Source organism: Mesoplodon mirus, assembly GCF_964341445.2.
Source record: "Mesoplodon mirus genome assembly, chromosome: 14".
Classification (NCBI taxonomy): Eukaryota; Metazoa; Chordata; class Mammalia; order Artiodactyla; family Ziphiidae; genus Mesoplodon; species Mesoplodon mirus.
In genome coordinates this window covers 17,431,584-17,453,001 of record NC_138990.1, presented here as the reverse complement: position 1 = coordinate 17,453,001, position 21,418 = coordinate 17,431,584, and the positions used below count along the sequence as shown (strand labels likewise).

Below are 21,418 nucleotides of genomic sequence, written 5' to 3'. Positions count from 1 at the left end.
GATAAATGAAAATTGAAGTGTGTTGTCACTACTGTGTTATCAACTGTCGTAAATTAGTAGTTTAGCGTATTCAGTAATCCCACCTAAAGCTGAAGGCAGTTTAGGCGGGATTTTATATTGATATAATTACATAAAGGACATAGTCTATAATATGGTATAGTTTCATTTTTAGGGTATATCATCAGTATGTTTTTCTGTATTCATAATTGTTGACTTAATATTTTAAATTGGTTTTGTTTGTTTTAAGCCAATTCAGTCATTTTTTTTAAGTTCTGTGGAGTGTGCTTTGAGAAAATAAAAATGTCAAAACTCTTGGATTTGTCAGATAATAAGAAAAGTATTTTACTGTGTTATTTTTCTTCTAAATAATTAAAGGATGGCTTTCTTAATATATATTCTAGGTTTAAAGCCACACATGTGCTTTGAAATATTTCCTGATACTTAAGGAGCCTGTTTTAAAATTTGGATGTTAGCCTAAGCCTATTAGTTGGCTGTTTTAAAATTTGAATTGAAAATGCTATTTTTAAAGATACAGTAACCGTATGTGTAACTCAGTTTATTAGAAAGCAAAACTCAGTTTAATCAAATCAGTTTTAGTTCTGAAGTATAATAGGCATTGGCAAGTGTCAGTTAATCTAGTATTATTATACTGCTGTTCCCCTCGTTTTTACAGGTGGTGTTTGATGCATATATAGTGAGCATTTGGAAGACGATATATAGATATATATGATAGCTTCTGCCCTCTCAGAGTTCTGTCTTCAAGTGGCCTTGTCTCTGTCGCTCTTACACACATAAGATAGTATAAATTACTTGTTAATCTTAAAGTTGAGATTCTTTATTTTGTCCTTTTATTTTACAGTTTTTCACATTTAATAGACCTAACATGAATCTTGGAAATTGGGAATCCTCATCCAGTTCCCTTATTCTGGAAAAATTTAATATGTGAGATAGGATTTGAGAAGATCTTGATGATTCTGTGCGAATTTTGGGGGGGGAAGGATTGTGGTTAAATATTAAAGTCATGACGATTACAGTATCCACTAGTCCAGCTCTGTGCTTGAAGTTTTTCTCCTCCTACTCTATAGTCTATTTTCTTTTCCTCAACATGAGATGGTTGGCTACTAATTTTTAAAATTTCAGATGTGCCTTTTCATGGGCAGAAGGTCTCATTCTTAAGTGTTTAATAAGGAGGATTGTCTTAGGACCACTAAAACAAAGGGAGAAGAAATAAACTAGAAAAAGAGATGGCCTATTGTTGGTGAAATATTCCTGTCACTGAGAACATTGATTTTTTGTGAAGCTCCTTTTCCCCAAGTATTAAACTCTTAAATTGGTGTTACTTTTTTATCCTAGCATCAAAGCCGGACGACTCCTGTCCTACATTCCGTATCAGCTGTACAGCAAGCAATCCTCCACGCAGAAAGGTCTCAACTTTAATCCTGTGTGCAAACCTGAGGACCCTGTACCAGGTCCCAGCAGCATCACCAAACAGCTCAACGACAGGGTGTAAGTTTGTCTAGGTTGGGGAGAGTACACAGCTGGTTTTTAGCAGTGAGAATGGCCCCTGCTCTGCTGAAGATAGAAACAAATATAAAAACTGGCTATTCATCTATATTAATCCTGTTGAAGTACAGGGGAGCGTGTCTTACCTAAAAATTATTTTTATCATGACAGTTTCGTAAACAAGAAAGCTTTTCCACTGTCATTAGATTCCCATGTTAAACCAATGGATCTTAAATTATTAGAAGTAAAATGTTTCATGGATTTTCATGGCAGTAATTATTTTTGACACAAGTAATTTGCCATAGAATATTGCTTTCTCGAAAACTGAACTAACTACTCCAGCTACAGTTTTGCTGTGTGCTACTGCATAGAAAGACAGGTAATGAAAATGTTAACACTTCTAGGTTATTTTTGGAAAATTCTAAATCAGTAACAATTCTAAATTGGTAAATATTTTATATCAATTAAAATTTAGTTGATGACCCTCAAGGTTAAAGAGTTAGAGGTGAATCTAGACTTTATTCCATGTGTCTGATTTTTTTAAATATTTTGACTTAAGATTTAATTGCAGTAATCCTGGGTAAATTGGCTTCACAGTTAATTGGTGTGTTGCCTTAACTTGTGTATCAGGTAGTAGTTCATTATCATGGTTCATTATCATTAGCCTTCCTCTTATTTATTAAATTGTTTGCTTTGGGAGTTTGATAATATTTTTTCCAAAAGACCAGGAGTCTAATTAACTTGGGATGATCCAGTGTCACTACCTTCTGTAGTTTTGTTGTCATTTGTTCTTTAACTTATAGGTTCACTTAAAAGTGTATTCAGTTGTTTTTCATGTTACCTAAAACATTTAATTTTGTTTTTTTAGTACCATCAAGGTGTACAAGTAATATCAGAAAAGCTTCTGAATATACAACTTCATTTTTTTCTTACTTCACTAATAAAAGAAAATACATATGTGTGTGTTTTTTTGAAATTCTTCTTTGTGTTGATGTTAGGAAGAATTTACCTATTAGATTTAAATTATTGATCCATTTATGCTGTTGCCTAGTAAATGTATATCCACTCGTGATATATTTCTAGTACAGCTACTTTATAAATGTCCGTTTGTCTGGGCTGAAACACCGTAGTGCAGAAAGAATGGGTATGAGCAGTATGTTTTCTTGCCAATGTGTGCATTTCTGTTGCATGTATTGCTAGTAAAAAAACCTTAATATTTATGACATAGAAAACTAGATTTAAGACTTTTCTGACTTCACTTTTGTTGCTTTCTGTGTTCTTTATTTTTGGCATGTTCAGTGCATTTTATAAATTTCTTTGAAATTCCTTTATGTGACTTTTTGCTCCCTTGCTCTCTATCTCAAGGGCCAGACTTTCTCTGACATATATCAAATGAGGTTTTCTTTCCTTCCTCTCTTAATCGTTTCCCGTTGGTCATCTTTTCCTCTTTCACTGGTGGGGTCATCTGTGAGGATAGGACCTACTCAGATTTGGCTGTCAGATTCTATGAGATGGTCAACCAGAGCCAGAGCCAGAGCCAACCCAGAAATGGGTGGTGCTGTTTCGCATCCAGCTCATGCGTGGTTTTCTGTGCAGTCAGGCTGTCATGACTAATATTCCCAATTGGTATTAGGAGCAGGAACTTTAGATTAAACCTGGTACTGCCGTGGTCATCTGACCTATGCCTTGGTGCTGCATGTGGCACCCTCATGTGGAGCCTGAGCTGTGATTGGACTAATGCTGTGGACTTTTCTAAGTAGAATGAATTACTGCTTTGTAATTCAGATTTTTGTTTTTGTTACTTAGTGATTCTTTTGAATGCAAATGAATGTTGTCTTTATTACAGAGCATTACCAAGCAGACATCTAGAAGAGCCAGGATGTGAATTTAACATAACATTTGTCATAGTTACTGCATTTATAAACCTGTCATCAGGACACTTGGTCCAGATTGCCATGGACCTACCACCCTGGCATCTAAATAATGCTTTTCTTAGAAATGAAATGCTAATTCCCTTGTCAATAGGGCGAACATCCTCATTTTTCTAGGTATGAATTTTTTTGAATTAACCATACACATTGACCTGACTTTTTTTACTTTTTATCTACTTGTGCAACAGTTTGACCCTATTAATGGATTAGTGAATATAGTCTGTCAGTCATTTCCTGGGGGAAAGTAACGAGCCTCAGGATTGTAGCAGTATTGGATTTAATGTGTTGGAACAGTGCCTTACATAAAACTGAAAGTAAAAATAGGAATAAGAATTCAAATAAGGTTTCTTACCCATTTTTACGGGAATTATTCATATTGTATTAATTTAGCAAATACTTACTGACTGCCTAGTAAATGCCGGACACTGTGCTACAAACTGGATATTTAAAGCTTACAGATTACAGTTAATTTACAGTGGGAAAAATAATTGAAAACAATTTCTTGGATTTTTCTTCAGTCTGAAAAAGATCCTATTCTGTTTTCTTCTCTGTGAGTGTCTGACATTAAAAAAAAACAAAAACCTGATAGGCTGTTAATGTGCTAGAATTTTCATAGTTACCTTGCTCCTTCAGTTTAGCAAAGAATTATCTTTTATGAGAAGAGCAATAGTGAAAAAAAATGTGTGCCTTAATCATTCAGATTTGGTGGAGGGAATATTAAAAGTGTGTACCACTAAGACAGTGTTTAAATGGAAAATTGTTTTAGCCTGAAAGTCAGACATTATTCATTTAAACAGATTTTTTTTCCTGCCCCAGAAATCACATAATTAAGAAGGTTGAGACAGAAAATGAAGTCAGAGTCAATGGAGTGAACAGTTGGAATGAAGGAGATGCAGATAATGACTTGGGTTTTGTGGAGCCGGAGCCCTTCTTCCCAGGAAGGAAACAGAACGGAATTCCGCATCCCGGAGATGGCAGTGCCGTTTGCAACGGACACACTCATAGCTCTAATGGTGCCTTAAAGACACAGGACTGCCTGGTGCCCAGGGGCAGCGGTGTTGCCAGCAGCCTGTCCCCCGACCCTGCCCATGAGGAGGAAGCAGCCGAGAGGAGCGGCGGCGGCTTCAGAGACCGCGCTGTGCAACGGTCCCAGCAAAGCACCAGAAGCACAGATGCTCCGCGGAATCCGCACAGAACTAATTCCTCCTCCCTGTCACCTTTGCACAGCAGCACTCGAGTCAATGGTGCTCACCGCTGCACTGCTCAGGGGCCTTCAAGCACAAGGAGCACTTCTTCCGTCCCTTCACCGAGCGAGGCGGCACCCTCTGTGCCACCCAGACCCTGCCACTTCATCTCGGACTTCTACTCGCGCTCGAGACTGCACCACATTTCCACGTGGAAGTGCGAGTTGACTGAGTTTGTCAGTACCCTGCAGAGACAAAGTAGTGGTATCTTTCCAGGAAGGGAAAAGTTAAAAAAAATGAAAGCAGGCAGGTCTGCATTTGTTGTAACTGACCCAGGTAGATACTTACTAAAATCGTTTTCTTAAGAAACAATCATGCTTGATCATTTTGTTCTTCATCTGTCACTGGTATTCTGGTCAGTACTAAGGTCTTGTAACATGGAAGTCTTTGGGAATAGCAGGTTATGTAAGTAACAGTGAGTGTAACAGATGATAGAAAGCTTTCTTACTAAAAATTTTCTACAAAATTAGATTTGAGTGTGGCTAAGTGAACATTTTTAGGTAATTTAAATAGTAATGAGGTTGGGATTCTGAGCATTCATTCTTCCTGTAGTTGTTGAAGTTCTGAACTGTAAAATATAACATATTTTATATTCAGTGCTTAAACTCCTGTAAGAATGAATTGGTTTGGTAAGAGTAACTGTTAATTTTTAAAAGCTTGCGTCATAATGATTTATCAATAATTAAATAACTTTGACATAATAGCTATTATAGTGGTAAGCTTTTAGTGAGATTAAGTATTTTCACATATAAGTAGGTTGGTTAATTGTATTTTGTTTTTTTAATAGTTTTCTTGTCATCAGAAACAAACAGAACCAACAATAACAGGCTGTATTTCTGTGCCTGTCATTATAAATTGGTATCTGGTTTGAGGTTTTAGTTGCTTTTTATGGATTACATGGGCTCCCCCTGGGGCGGGATCTCAGAGATTATCTAGCATTACCCTTTAATTTATGGCTGTGGAAACTGAGGTGCAGAGAGAAGCTCATGGTTCTCTCACAATGTGATAGAACCTCTCCATGTGGGTTTTTTCTGTTATGTTTTGCTGTGTTTGACGTATTCCAAATGCTTTTTGTTATTTATGAGATATTTCAAAATAATGTTATAGGTATTAGATTTTCCTTTTATCATGCCTTGGCCTTGTTACCTAAAGGTCGTTTAATTTTGAAAGCTTCAAAGAGCTATTATGGATCAGTTCTATGAATGGGAATAAGATGAGAGATTTTTATATTGTATGAAAGCATTCAGTAGGCTTTTAGTGTATGCATTCTGTATGACTTGAATCTTTAAAACCATTATTTTTGAGTTGTTTACATTATGTGTGTATAATACTTTTATACAGCAGACTTATAATTGTTAAGATTTATTTTATAAATGATTTCTCGAGGGAATATAGAGGGTAGCAAGGAAGTCCCTGGCTTTGGAGTTAGGTAATAGCCTGAGTCCACATCCTGCCTCTGCCACTCTTACGATGCAGAGCATGTGAGTTCACCTCTCTGAGTCTCAGTTTCCTGTCGGCACACAAGTGATAGTACAGGCAGATAATAGGAACAAAGGTCCGGTGCCCTGCACCTAGTGAGAACAAGGTAAACTCTTTCACAATCACAATTTGGTAAATGGAGTTGTCTCAACATTTTGGGGAGTAAATGTAAGTTTTTGGAAGCCTGTTATGAAGATTAACCTCAGTACTGTTATTCTTAAATCTAGCAGAGGAAAATTCCTTTATGAGGTCATCACTTTTTACAAGTGTGGTGGCTTATGGGGCTCTGAAATTAGACTGCCTGTGATTGAATTCCAGCTCAGCCTCTTACTGGCTGTATGACTCAAGTTATTAATCTGCAAAATGGGGATAATAAGCTTACTTCTCTCATAGTGTTGTAGTGAGAATTTAAATAAATTAATACATGTAAACCTCTTAAAACAGTGCCTGGCACCTACTTAGAGAGCGCTCAATAACAGGAGCCGTTTTTACTGCTGTCTTACCAAGGAACGTTGTTACTGCATAGAATAGTAATCATCTACAGTGACTTAGGTCTGTGGAACTAAATATATGAAAACATCTTTATACATGTTCATAAACCATTCAGCCCACAGAAATAACTTGGAGATAAGCATTTAGACAGACTTTTAATTAGAGACTTGTTAGAATATAGACTAGGAAAACATGATGTCTTCACAATTGATTTTAAATTCTGTTTGGAAACTAAATTTGTACCTCTGAATTATTTCTAGAGCCAAAGAAACTGAAATTTGATTTCTCTTGAGGTGATAGAAGGAATCTATTATGGAATCTGTATTTTTTAAAAAACTTTATTCTGCTTGTAAGCATTTAAAAATGTAATTCTAAAATTAACTAGACCTGATTTTTTTTTTTAATATTAAAAACTAGTTTGGGGTTTGAACATTCTGTTTTTCCTTCTAGGAAATATGTCAGTATTGAGTTCACCCAGACATCAGAGCTGTATAATGCATGTTGATATGGATTGCTTCTTTGTATCAGTGGGTATACGAAATAGACCAGATCTCAAAGGTCTGTATTCTTGTTTATGTATTAAGAAAACTGATATACTGTTATAAACATTTATTCTGTGGGGTCACAAAGTATTCTTTAAGAAATATTTATTCTAATTTTCCTTGGCAAAATCAATTCCTACTTCCAAATTTTCTGGACTCCATTATCAAGAAAGAGAGGGAAATTAGAAAAGTTGTTTCCTCCCTGTAGAGACCAGGCCTTTAGGGAAGAATATTCCTCTTCAGCTGAACATCTAAGACTAATGTAGATAGGGACCTGCTTTGGGCATTTTCTATATTTTTATCTATATTTATTATTACTTTGTCAATAAATGGAGATTTTATGGTAGCATATGTCTTTGCAACTTGGGTCACTATGCTTTCTCTTGAATGAGTAACTTGATTAACTGTCCTGATGCTAGGGAACGTTCCCACTTTTTGGTTGTAGGATAATTTTGTATTATTGAATATTGCTCAAATATGTTGTCATCTGTGCAGTCTTCGTTTTGATGGAAATTTTAGGTATTTGTGACCTAGTCAATACTTTTGAAAATATTTATTCTCGATTTTTGAGAGTTCTGTGCCCAAAAGAGATAGCTATTAGTACTAATTTCTGAGAGTGAATTTTTCCCTTAAGGAAAGCTTAGAAACTGCCGGGGTTAATACTAGGGCTTTATTTTTATCACGGGCAGTTGCTGCTTCGGCTCTGATAGGAGTGTTTAGACTGTAAAGAGTTGATTTTAGCCCATGAGTGACTTCTTAATGCTTTTTTTTTTTGTCCTCACAACAAATGCATTCAGTGAAATATGTGCGTGTATATATATATACACATGGATTATTCATGCTGTTGCTTTACACAGTTAGAGTTATCTTGTAAGTTAACACAAACACATATAAGGAAACGATGCATGAAAGATATTATAACTAAACCAAAAATTTCGGGACTATATATACTCACCTTTGATTATATAGTAGGTCAGATTGTGATTCCTCTACATATACATTTAATTAGTTTTTTTTCTTGCTGTAAAAATAAAGATTAGTTTAGATGTTACCTTACATTTCTGATACCAGAAATATTAAAAATCTAGGTACAGTTAGTTTTTCTTTCTCTCCCCACCCTACCAGTATAAATCTAGGATCTGAGTTGCCTGTTTTCTACTGTAAGAAACCAGACAAAAACCATAGAAAGCTGTGATAGTGTTGCTTTTAAGTTGAATAAATGCATCAAAATTGTCATAAATAGTTTACTTTTGGGGGGGTACAGAGAAACTTATCAATAGATGAGTTTTGCATAACTTCAAAGATTTTGGCTCTTTTAGGGATTAATGCCTAAGTTAAAGCTAAAGAGAGATGTCATATTTCTTGAGTGTCAGTGTTCCTGTACTTAGCTTTTTTTCTTTCCTTACAGGAAGGCCGGTGGCCGTCACAAGTAACAGAGGCAGTGGCCGGGCACCTCTGCGCCCTGGCGCTAACCCCCAGTTGGAGTGGCAGTGGTACCAGAATAAAACCCTGACAGGCAAAGCAGGTACAGATACTGAGCCCTCTTTGAAGTCAGAGTGCTCCTGTTGAAGACTTCTGGATTTTGCTTTGGTGGTGTTGTTACAGAGTTAAAAGCAGAGTTGAAGTAATTAGCTTTTTCATTCAAGGGTTTTAAGGGTGTCAGTGACATCTTAAAGCAAAATCCGAAAGCAGTACAAATGGGTGGTTTATAGTTAACGCTTTGTTGAATTGGATAACGCTACTTTCTTGGGAAAGAGTGAAGAATGTTTTAAAAGGTGTGATTAGTTTGCTTTGTATAAATTTAGATTGGGGATGAAAATCATGGACATCGTTCTGTGGAAGCCTCTCCAACTTGAAAGTTGGTCACGGATCTCAGTAAGGGCACTAAAGTTTGTGTTGCTGAAGATGTGTATGAGCCAGTGGAGTGAGAAACAGTAAGGCTTTAATTTACTGGAATAAGAAGATAAATGCCAGCAGTCATTCCCCATATCTTTGTTGAACCTATTTCATATGAGAAACTTTTTTCTTGCCTCTCTTAATTTTGACTATTAATAAACAAAAATCATAAATTATACTAATCACAGTGCTGTTAAGATTTTCATGTTTCTCCCCACCTCCCCCATTAAATTCCCTGAGAAATATTTGCTTAGAAGTGGAATTATTTGGCATTGATCAGTTTCCCCATGGATGTCTGGAAAGCCAAAATTTTTTAAAATTAGTTTTTCAAAAAAATGTTAATCAGGAAATAGAAATTAGATATGCAGTAGAATGGAAGGCATGCAGTTAAATTTTGTCCCAGTTATTTCAGGTCTCAGGTTTTCAGTTATAAAACTTTGGGCTTATTTTAGAAATGCTCTTAATGAAATTAAGACAAAAGGAAAGCCGGTGGACATCTCTGAGAACCTTCTCGGGATTACATTCCTCTTGCTGGTTGTGGTCATTTGTTTACACGCTGTAGGTACAAAGGAAAATAATTATAGATACATCTTTATGTTTCATGTGTACCTGTATTCTGCAGATTTCCTAAAGCTTTTCTCGGTCATTAAATCTTTTAAGAGAATTTTTAGGATTCTAACGTTTTGTGTGAAGTGAGTAGGTGTTGAGGTTAGGAAATACTGAGCTTGTTGAGATTTAGTTATATTATGGTATTTGACACTATGGGTAGTTTCTTAAGTATTAGTAATTTGGTTTTGTGGAAGGTTGGTTTTTCTTTTTGTCTTTTCTGTGTGGTATTATTTTAAAGATGAAATCTAAAATTCTGGAAAACAAATAAGTAGCTTAAGGGAATGCACAGTACTTGTCACACATTGGGCACTCAGTAAAATATTGGATGAACATTTAAGAGGGAAGGATAATACCCTGTGTATATCGTTCATAGCATCTCTCGTTACTCGGTGCTCAGAGCTCCTCCCGTGGGTGGAATCTTGTGTTTGCACACGTGTCCTTACTTTACAGGCTACATCGACACACTCCTTAGAGCAGCAGAGAGCTGGTCCTCTTACGTCTTTCCTCGCATCACAAATGATCTGACCATAAACAGTTTATAAACAGAACCCTGGCATTGGTTACTTAATTGTGTTCATCCGTGTAGCCCCTGGGTTTTCATAACATTGTAATGACCTTTTATAACTCACATTCCCTCTGCCTCTAAGTGTGAGTGGTAAACCAGAAGGTAAATATTAGGAAAAGTATTGAAATTTCACTTGCCGTTGAAAACTGTCAAAAATAGATTTTCCTGTCACTAGAAAAAGTGAATATGATACTTTGTATTTTATACTCTTTCTTTAACTTGGTATCATTCACTTTAATGTACGTCCTAAGCCTTTTGACCCATTAGGATCTTACCAAAATATTTGCTACATATCACATGAATAGATTGTCCTCTGTTACAAAGTTTGGTTGCAGCTAGGCTTATACTTGGAACTTGTTTTTTCCATGCTTTTGTTCCTCTTTCCTTGTTATTCTCTGATCTTTCTTTTTCTGGCTCCTATTATTAGATATGACACCAAATTTTAAAATATTGAGGATCAGTTTAGGAATTAGAATCTTTGCCTTCTGTACAGTAGCTTTTTAAAACAATTCAGTTCTAATGTTTTGGATTGTACGTCTAGGCAAAGTATTAGAACAAATAGCATCTTTAGCCCTTTATCGCAACTTAGTTTCTTACTTGTCATATTCAGAGACTCTTTGTCTAATCAGACCGGTGTAACCAGGGCTCTCCATCCCTGGCTTCTTTGGCAGCTGCTTCCTGAGCAGTACTTAGCAGCGAGCCTTCTCATTGACGATCTTGAATTTGGAATCCGTTTATACTCAGAATTTCATGGTTGGGGCCTTTTCTCCCTTCCTGAATTCCAGAATGCAGACGTCTCCTATCCCTTCAACAACTTCAGTGTTCATTCTAAAGAACGACAGTTTTTAAAATCGTGTTAGTCATAGATTTATTCTCAGCGATTTCTTTTTCACAGACTTGGGTCCTGGCCTCTGATTTCTCCAACCGTTCCTCCACATTCTCCATGTGCCCGTCTAGTTTGTCGAGTTTTGATGAGCAGTTCTCTACTTTGCCCTCCAGTGAGGACAGTGTGTCCCTGCATTTCCCTGAATCTCCCATGAAGCAACTCACTCCGCTCGTGGAGGGACCACGCACCCTGCCGCGCTGTGGACCAGGTCAGCCCGCCCAGAGGAGAGAACACGAGGTGCCACCCCAGGCAGGGCGTTGGGAGCAGGGACCACAGACACTGTTCTCACCACAAGCATGACTTTTCCATGATTTTCAAAAGAAGTTCTTAGGTTGTTTAGCCCTTTGAATATAAGTCACCTAACTCCCCATAACTCACAAGGCATAACTCACGGGTGCACCTTTGAAAGGCAGCTGGTTGTGGCTGTTCAGGCTTCAGCTCTTCTTTTTTGGTTTAGTAGCAGCCCCTGTTGAACTGTGATACTGACAGCCCCAAAATTCTTACAGATTTTCAGCTTAGAATAATGGACTATTAAAGCTGATATTTAGCCTTCCAAAACCCTTCAGAACACTGGGCTGTCTGCTCTGTGTTCTGTCTTTAATTTGTCCTAGGACAGCTTCTGTTAGTCACAATGTATCAGAAATCATGGCTCACATTGTATACTCTGCTGATTTTATTTTGGATGCAAGTGGAATTTGACCCCATTGATATGCCAATCCTCAGAGTTTGATTTGCACTTATACTTCGTATGTATGGGTGCCAGAATCCAGAATTGCTTGTGTGGGTTTCATAGTTGGGTGAAAGATGATGATTACTGAGGTCAAACCAGGAAGAGTTGTTACAGCTTGTAAAGCCAGACACTCTGCCATGTTTACCTGCTGGTGCTTTACTTGGCTGATTTTTTGTGGAACCTTATGTCTCTGAAAGAAATAGATAAATGCTGGGTTTGTTAGTTACGTGTTGTTACACTGTCCTCTAAATAGATTTGTCTAGAATTAGCCGAAGTGCTATCTTAGTCTTATTTTACTGATTGTTTGTTCAGAATAGTAGAACTATGACTGAGAATAGATGTTTTTAAAGCATATTCTTCTTGGAACTCGGTAGTATCCCAAGAGACATAACTGAAGTTGTGTTTTAATCTGTTTCTCACTTGCTAGTGACGTTACGCGATGTGCAGTCTGTAGGCTTTCTAGACTGAGTGCCTTCATATTCTTGCGTGAATCTGTACATTTGGTTTGGATATAAGACGTACTTGTGAGCTCTACTCTTTAGGCTAGAGTTGTAGTCTATAAAGCAATTGATAGTCTCATCTCACTGGAATGTTTTTAATTGCACATGCATTGTTAAGCCAAAAGTAGAATTTCCTGAAAGGGGGGATAATATTGTGAAGCTCTTTTACCTGATGTGTTTTCAAAAGAAAAAGCTTAGATTTAGGATGGACCTTCTTATGGTATATGACCTTTTAAATTATTTTTTGATCAAATGACTTGTAGGAATTTGATGTTTGTTGAAAATGTTAATTAGCTTTAAGTTTTGTAGATAGTTTTTAAGAAACAGCAAGAACATTCAGAGAAATTTACTATATTTCCCACTAACTGTTTCCCATTCCAGAGAGCTGTGTCATCCTTTTGAGGCTGTAGGAGGGGGTTTATCTTCCTGATCACTTTTCATCCTTGTCCATCTCAACAGACTTAAAGGGATATTTTATACTTATCTTTTGGTATATGTTTTTTAAAACGATTGTTAAAACAGAACTCTTTCGATTTATTTTAAGTTTATGTCTGACTGCTGGTGAAGACTATACTGGAAGCAAACCATTTTAGAATTATAGATTTTCTTTTATTAAATAAAGGGATAAATGTCAATGGAGATAACTATATTTGGAATTTATTGAACATTTATATATGAAAGGACTGGTAAACAAATTTCTTGAATGCAAGTTAAGGAAAATCAGTTTTTAACTCACAATCATTAAATTTTATTTTTAAAGCAGAAATACCAGATTCATCAATGTGGGAGAACCAAGATTCCGCACAAACAAATGGAATTGATTCTGTTTTGTCAAAGGCTGAAATCGCATCTTGTAGTTATGAAGCCAGGTATGTAGAAATTAAGGTTAATGAATAATTAATTTACTTAATCATTTTTATATAATCTTTTGAAGTGGATTTAGACATACTGGTCAAGCCTATGACTTAAATGTTAGAAACATGTTATGGAAAGAAATCTTTCTAGCCTTAATCCCTTCAGTTTCCTTTTCTTTCCCTTCACAAATGCTAGATAACTTTAAATAAATACCTTAGTGTCCTGATGAACCAGTGGGTCCTATGGTGGAAACCAAAAGAAGCTGGACATTGTCGTTTTTAAACCATTGTCTCTTGAAGTATAGAGTTAAAGAATTAGATATTTTTGAATAGGAGAGGGGCTTAATGTCATCTACTCTGATCGTTCCCTTTTAGCACCGGGAAAAATCCCTTGTTATTTAAACCTTCTAATAGTATTTTTTTAAAAGTTATGTTGAAACTTGATTGCCTGTTAAGTTATAACTAAACAGTTCCATAATGGCATGACTAATCATCTCCTCACTTAAAGTTGCAGTGTTGTCAACCTGTTAGCACTAATCCTAATTACAACCAGCTGTTTCAGTACTAGAAGAAACAGACATATATATCATATGTTCCTCATACTTTAAAAAAATTAATCATTTTTTAAAACTCGATTATTATAGTTGTAAAAATGGAGTAATAATGAAGTGATTTTTTTTTTTTTTTTTTTTTTTTGTGGTACGTGGGCCTCTCACTGTTGTGGCCTCTCCCGTTGCAGAGCACAGGCTCTGGACGCGCAGGCTCAGTGGCCATGGCTCACGGGCCCAGCTGCTCCACGGCATGTGGGATCTTCCTGGACCGGGGCACGAACCCGTGTCCCCTGCATCGGCAGGCGGACTCTCAACCGCTGCGCCACCAGGGAAGCCCCCTGAAGTGATTAATTTAAAAGAGTATTCTTTATTTTTTCTTTCTTGATAACTGAACACAAACATTTTTACCTTTATAGCACAGCAAGCATTTATTTACACATTGTTGGCAAGTGTTGAAGTATTTACTAATTATAGAAACAGAGTCAAGTCACATCAGCTACATTTTTCAGCCTTTTTTTTTAGATAGTGTCTTTATGGCTTAGTCATTCATACTTTTTTTTTTTTTTCTGCGGTATGCGGGCCTCTCACTGTTGTGGCCTCTCCCGTTGCGGAGCACAGGCTCCGGACGCGCAGGCCCAGTGGCCATGGCTCACGGGCCCAGCCGCTCCGCAGCACGTGGGATCCTCCTGGCCCAGGGCACGAATCCGCGTCCCCTGCATCTGCAGGCGGACTCCCAACCACTGCGCCACCAGGGAAGCCCAGTCATTCATACTTTTAAAAAATTGAGATATAATGGACATGTAACATTAACCGCATACAACGACTTGATATATATAACATTTTACAGTCTTGATTTAAAGTTGGGGTTATTCAAGCAAGTCCAGTCTGAACAAAAAGTATCTTAACGCAACATCATCTAACCAGAGTAGTTTGCTTAAATCTTGCCTGTTATTTTATAAAAAGGATATTTAAGAAAAAAGGATTATATTCAAACATGCATAATTATAAAAAAAATTTTATATAAATTTATTTATTTATTTTTGGCTGTGTTGGGTCTTTGTTGCTGTGTGCAGGCTTTCTCTAGTGGCGGCAAGTGGGGGCTATTCTTCGTTGTGGTGCACGGGCTTTTCATTGCAGTGGCTTCTCTTGTTGCAGAGCACAGGCTCTAGGAGCGTGGGCTGAATTCAGTAGTTGTGGCTCGTGGGCTCTGGAGTGCAGGCTCAGTAGTTGTGGCGCACGGGCTTAGTTGCTCCGTGGCATGTGGGATCTTCCCGGACCAGGCCTCGAACGCTTGTCCCCTGAATTAGCAGGCGGATTCTTAGCCACTGTGCCACCAGGGAAGTCCGTAAAGTATTTTAAATTATTTTCTGTTTATGACTTGTCAGACTTTTACTCCTGAACTAACTTTGCCTTTCTCACTGACAGAATTATGTTTTAATCTTTTTCATTGTTAGTTGATAATGTAGCCAAGGAATTGAACCTTACTTTAATGAAAGAGATATGTCAGATCTAAATACATTTTGCATTATTATGTTTTTATTAGCACAGGCAGTTTAGAGCTGATTTTACGCTGTGCTCAGTAGGCTAGTCTTTTCGCCCTGCTGAGTTACAGACAACGTGCTTATAATGACTGGGCATCGTGTCCTGTATCTGTGGAGGGTGTGATGAAACCCAGAAACACATGCTCAGTCTTTGGATTTTGCTGTTGGTGAAACGGAAGCACCGCCTTTCTGTACTGCCTCTGCAGGATCTCCCTTCTCTCCCGGCGGCCCAGGTTGGACGCTGGCTGGAGAGTGAGCACCAAGGCCACCTCAAAGTTAGAAGCATTGCCAGCGCCTGGTGGCTTTCGAGTCCAGTAGCCACAGATATGTCTGGGCTCCGGGCCTCTGTTGGTGTTTGTATGGTGCCTTTGTATTGTACCACAGATGGCTATTGTCAAGCTGAATGTGTTACAGAATAATTGAGGTGACGATATATGAGGGCCAAATGCTGTGTAGCAAGCCATTTGAGTGTCGCTTAGAGGGCAAATGTTTATTTTAAGGAGATGCAGAAAGTGATGAAAATGAATTTGTTTTAGTTGGCGAAGAAAAACGTGAAACCCACAGCAATGGGGTTTTTGTCCTTTAACTGTAATTTTTCATTTTCTAGAAGGCTATTCCTAATGAAGGTCTCTTGAATACCCTTTTGTTTTGTGGCTATATGTAATAGTTATATTTTCCTTAAGTGAGAAGGTTTTTTTTTAAATAAGTATATTCACAGTTGGATCACAGAAATGTTTCTGGGCTTGGCGTGGGGACTGTATTGTGGGCACGGTCATCCCACCTTTAGGCACTGGTGAGTTTTCAGAAGACACAGACTTTATAATAATGGGGTCAGCAAAGGATGGGACGTGAACATGAGACGGTAGATGTCAGGAAGGTAGAATGCATGTATGTAGGTCAGAATATGTGCTCATACTTACCATAGAGAACCAGCTTTATACATAGTAAGTTAGAAGGTGAATAATGTAGATGGATAGGTAATGATATACAAATGTCCTAGAATCATAAATTTTTAAGAGCAAATCATTTCTAAACCTCTGTTTTCACGTGCTTTTGTAAGGCCACTTTACAGTCCTTAGTGGTATGGATGTCCTTTGCTATATTGAATTGACAGTGGCAGTGATTTACTGGTTACTTTTTTTTACTGTTGTCTAATGCAACACCAAATGCCGTTGTCTGCGGATATAGCACGTGAAAGAAGGAGTGTGCTGCCTGCACTGTAAACCTGGGGGTGAACCGTTTCTGCAGCTTATGAAGCACTGGTAGTCTTTGCCGCCCACGACTTCATTTGAGAGGAATAAATGTCACTGTAGTGAAGTTATTTCAAGCTGTTTTGTAATTGTCTTTACTCATTTATCTTATTTTATTTTATTTTATTTTTTTGTTTGTGCCGCATGACTTGTGGCATCTTTGTTCCCCAACCAGGGATTGAACCCGGGCCCTTGGCAGTGAGAGTGATGAGTCCTAACCACTGAACCGCCAGGGAATTCCTACTTATTTATTTTATATGAAACAAGTCTAATTTCCCAACCACCAACTCAAGGTCTTTTGCTTCCCTTAGTTATGGGAAGCCTCTGAGGTTTACCCTTTTTTTGTTCATAACTTCCTTACAGTGTCTAGTGATCCCTAAACATTTCTCTGTGAGGTGTAGGTATGCGTGAGTACGTAAGTTGAAGTATTACATTTTTCTAAGTAATATGTCCCTGAAATCTTTTGTGTAAGTGAACAATTTGAAAACGAATTTATTATAAATATAAGAGTATTGTGCTTACAGGAATTATGTAAGACATTCCTTTAAAAATGAATACTTAGCTTTAATGTGTAAGCTTAGCTTTGTTGCATGCTGAACCTCTGTATCTGGCACTCCTGGGACGTTTCAGCTTGTTTGTGCACGTCTCTGCAGACTTGTGAGCTCCTCCGCACACACTTCCCTGCCTCACGAACCAGGTCCGTCACCTTGAATCCGTCCTCCCCTAGGCCAGCACAGGTCATCCTCATGGATGTCATGGGATACGCTGTACTCACATAGTGCCCGAGACATAAACTTTTGTTAAATGAATGAAAGCGTTGTTTTCTTCACCATGATTTGTTAATCATCTCTTCCTTTACTGTCATTTTTCCCTCTTATTAGATATTTCTCATCTACTCTGGGCTTTGCCGTCTGATGATCTATTATTGTTTTTATATACATTAAAAATGCATGTCCTTTTGCATTTCTTTCATCTGAATGGCTTGGCGGAGTCTTTTCCTTCTTGGCTGTCACTGGTGGTCTGGGATGGGCAGGCGCCACAGGCCTCTGTGCCACAGGGCACACCTCCGTACTGAGTGAGCACTGAGTAAATATTGGGTAGATGTATCAAGTAACCATTTGATGTATTTACACCTATGAGCATGTAATCTGGGGAAACACTGCTTATTATTATCTGCTTGTGTTTTTACCGTAAGATTTTTTTTCGATTCATTGCATAGTAGTAACATGGAATTGTACTCATTATGTATAATTCCATAATTACAGTTTTGTGCTGAATGCTCCAAATTACCACAGGTAAGTGGGGCGTGGAGACACGCAAAAGATTTGAAATTTACCATTTTCAATTAGGTCCCTCAAAGTTCTGGAACCCTGGCCCCTGCCCAGAGTGATGTCCCACCATGTCCAATGCTGTTGGCATCTCAGCCACTGTGGAGCCACCGCAGGAGCTTGGAATTGGTCAATTGGGAATTGGGTGGTAATAGGATGAGTACACTGTGTCTGTCTGTCGCATAGCGCTGTTTTGTGTGGTTCTGCTGTTGATATTCTTTGTCTTCGGGGGATTGGGCCGAACCGGGCCACGTGTGAGGGGAAGCAGACCGTTTTGACAGCACGCTCCTGCTCTGCGGTGGTTGTGGTGTCACCGGCGTGTGGTGTGCTGGCATCTCTGCACAGGCGCCAGAGGTCTGAGTCTCAGGAGACGTCTTCACAGAGGCAGGAGCCAAACTTGGCCTTTGAATAACGTACTTGGGCACATCTGCACATGTCACTTACACGCATCAGACAATCTTGTCAGTTTCCTTTTGGGGGAAAACAAACCTGTAAGTTGTCTTAATGCCTGTTTTTTTTACCCCTCATGAAAATGGAGTTAAATGAAAATTGTGTATCAGTGGCTTGGGGAGATACTACCAGTATTTGATATTTGATTTGGCATTTAAAAATTCCTAGTCTAACCTCCACTGTATTTTGTTCTTTCTCTAGACAAGTTGGCATTAGGAATGGAATGTTTTTCGGGCAAGCGAAACAGCTTTGTCCCAACCTTCAGGCTGTCCCCTATGATTTTCACGCGTATAAGGAAGTTGCGCGAACGATGTATGAGACGCTGGCCAGGTACGTCGTGTGCTGCGCTCCCGCTCCCGCCTGCTCCTTTACTGCTTCTACCTAATGGTGAAGAGGGTACGGTTTCCCCAGGCCTGTCGGGGGCACTTGTGCTGGACGCTCCTCTCTCCCGGGAGCCTGCTCCTCTGCCTGCTGGTGTCACGGCCCCTCTCCTTCCCACGAGCACCTCCTGGAGCAGGGCTCAGGCCTCGGGGACGTGTTTGCACGGCTGGGATTGTTCAGCTGCTCCCTGGCGGTGATGTCGGTCTGATTCGGTGCCTGCATGACTTCTCGTCAGCGGTTCCAGGTTTCCCTCCATGGAACCAGACAGCTGAAGGATTGGAGTTTTTAACCTGGTTATTCTCTTCTATTATATTTGAATTATGGTTTTGTTTCAAATGAGAACTCTACGTTAACAAGTAGAGACTTTGTCAAACCCTGTGTCCTCTAAAATCATTAGGGATGCCAAAAGTTAGTTTTGATAAAAGGTTCTAGCAGTTCAGCTGGCGCTTGCACAACTTGGGGTGGTGCGGTGCTGTCCTCCGGGCGGCGGAGGGCCGCGTGTCACGGCAGCTGCCCTCTGCGCCCGGGGCACCTCCGTGTCGGTGATCGCGTAGCGCTCCAGTGTTCACTGCTGACAAAATCCAGGCATACGTGGTCCGTGCAGTCCAAACCGGTGTTGTTCCACAGGGTCAGCTGTAGTTTCAAGGTGGGTGATTAGTTGGCTGGAGAAAAAGAGATTAATTTTTAGAATATTTACAGTGTAGGTATATTGAATGTTAATTCAAAACTCAACATTTTAGATAAGTATATGTCAGGCCGTGTATGCCTTACAGCTGGAGTTGGCATATTTTCTCCATAGAAGTCCGGGTAAGGTCGTTGTCCCAGCTGCTCAGCCCTGCCGTGGACGGTGGCGGCAGTCAGACGAGGTGCGGGGTCGGCCCTGCTCCCTTCAGTCTTTATTCACCAAAACAGGCCTCTAGACAGCAGACCAGGGTCCGCCAACCCCTGGGCTGTGTTGATGTTCTGAGGGAGGCTCTTGCCTCCATCTCCACTTCTTCCCTCCTTTCTTACGCATTACTTTGAACACCTGTTCATGGAGTGTCTACCAAGTGCAAACCACTGTTGATGCTGCCGGTCCTGTGAGAGTGGAGTCAGATCCAGGCTCTGCCTTTGAGGAGCTTACTTTAGCAGGAGAGAGAAGCACAGAGGGGCAGGTGAAGTTATCTGGCATCAGTCTGTGGACTTAGGGCTGAATGACGAGCCAGTTACAATCACAGCTGTCCTTAAGACCCCAATGTGGGAATGTCAGTGCTGCCAGGTGGAGAGGGTGCTTTTCAAGTCCCGTCCCAAAGCTGCGGTCAGTAGCAGCGCCGTGTGTGGGCTGGGAGCGGGTGGCCGAGCTGGGTGCCGCATGTTCTGGTTACGGAGGCCCTGGAGTGGGCAGCCAGCCTGCACCTCAGATTGCGGGGTTTGGCGGATGCTATCATATAATTTTAGTGGGTGGAGGAGACACTGTTAGTGGCACGTGGCTGTCATTTGGGGAAAAACATTCCTTGTTCTCCTTCCACCTTTGGAAATCCTGCCTCTGCTTCATATTCTCCATGCCTCAGAGCAGCTTCCATATCAGGAATACCCTTCTGCTCTTGCAGATTTCTCTCTGGAGTTAAACCTAACAAAACACTCACTTCTTAAATGATTGTTGATGGTAATTAATCTGATTCGTAACCTACAGTAAGGTGTAGTGAGAGGCAAGGCTTGGCCCTCCTGGTACTTTACCAGGTGGATTATTGAAGATCCATTTCTGGTCCTGAGGCCTCTGCTGGCCTTGTGGTTCACATATTCAATTAGCATCAGAGCCACATGGTGATTCTTCTCTTCCTTGTCCTCTTCTGTGGAGAATTGAAACAGTCCTTTGTGTGAGTAGATCACGACCAAACAACAACAGAAATCAAAACCCGAAGGATTTCCACGTGCAGGGAGCGTTGCTGGTGTCCTTCTGGACGGCCATCTGGGTGATTGGCCATCATATCCTACTGTATCCTGGGCATTTTTGTTTAGGAGACTGTCAATTGCTTGTTTGATTTGTGTGATTTTTCTGTTCCTCAAGGATTCTGGTAAATCGTGTTTGAACATTTTTGAAATTAAATGTTGTGACAATTCCAGTTCACTTACTACTTTTCAACTCTTCAGAGGTTTACAACGGTATTCTCAGTATAGGGCAATTGAAATGGTCATTTCTGTTGTATTTTGGGTAGTTAATATGGAAAAAAAGAAAACATTGATTAACTTGGCCATTAAAAGTTAAGTGAGTAAATAGGGGCGCTTGGGCCAGTTCAGTTAAAATGCTAATATTTTTAGCATTTTAAGTCTTGTAAGGAAATGTCAAAGAAAGATAGGAAAGCCTGTTTGGCCACATGTGGCTGCTTGATGTTAAGCTGTGGCTGTGATTCGATGCCTTTGCTCTATGTTGGCAGCTACACACATAACATCGAAGCTGTCAGCTGTGATGAAGCTCTGGTGGACATCACTGAAATCCTCGCAGAGACCAGACTCACTCCTGACGAATTTGCAAACGCTGTCCGCACGGAAATCAAAGACCAGACTAAATGCGCTGCCTCTGTGGGAATCGGTCAGTAGCCAGCGTATCTTGTACTACTCGTTTTCCTCAAAGCAGTGCTCTGGGATCGTTGAATACCGCTTGATTTTTAGGAGTGATTTTTAGGTTTCGTTTTTATCACCGTACCGC

At 39.5% G+C, this 21,418-nt stretch overlaps 1 protein-coding gene across 10 annotated transcripts in view; it reads left to right on the top strand.

Annotated features, from left to right (window-relative positions):
* REV1 (REV1 DNA directed polymerase) overlaps positions 1-21,418 on the top strand; it is an 81,539-nt gene that overhangs the window by 40,692 nt on the left and 19,429 nt on the right. For 7 of the 10 annotated variants that reach the window (XM_082642666.1, XM_082642668.1, XM_082642669.1 and 4 more), the window contains 7 exons: positions 1,354-1,506; positions 4,251-4,954; positions 7,100-7,207; positions 8,600-8,716; positions 13,138-13,246; positions 18,553-18,681; positions 21,147-21,301. In XM_082642666.1, the coding sequence (XP_082498792.1) occupies positions 1,354-1,506; positions 4,251-4,954; positions 7,100-7,207; positions 8,600-8,716; positions 13,138-13,246; positions 18,553-18,681; positions 21,147-21,301 (1,475 nt within the window). Of the gene's footprint in view, positions 1-1,353; positions 1,507-4,250; positions 4,955-7,099; positions 7,208-8,599; positions 8,717-11,177; positions 11,356-13,137; positions 13,247-18,552; positions 18,682-21,146; positions 21,302-21,418 lie in introns of those variants that run through there. The other 3 variants (XM_082642664.1, XM_082642663.1, XM_082642671.1) reach the window with 3 other exon arrangements.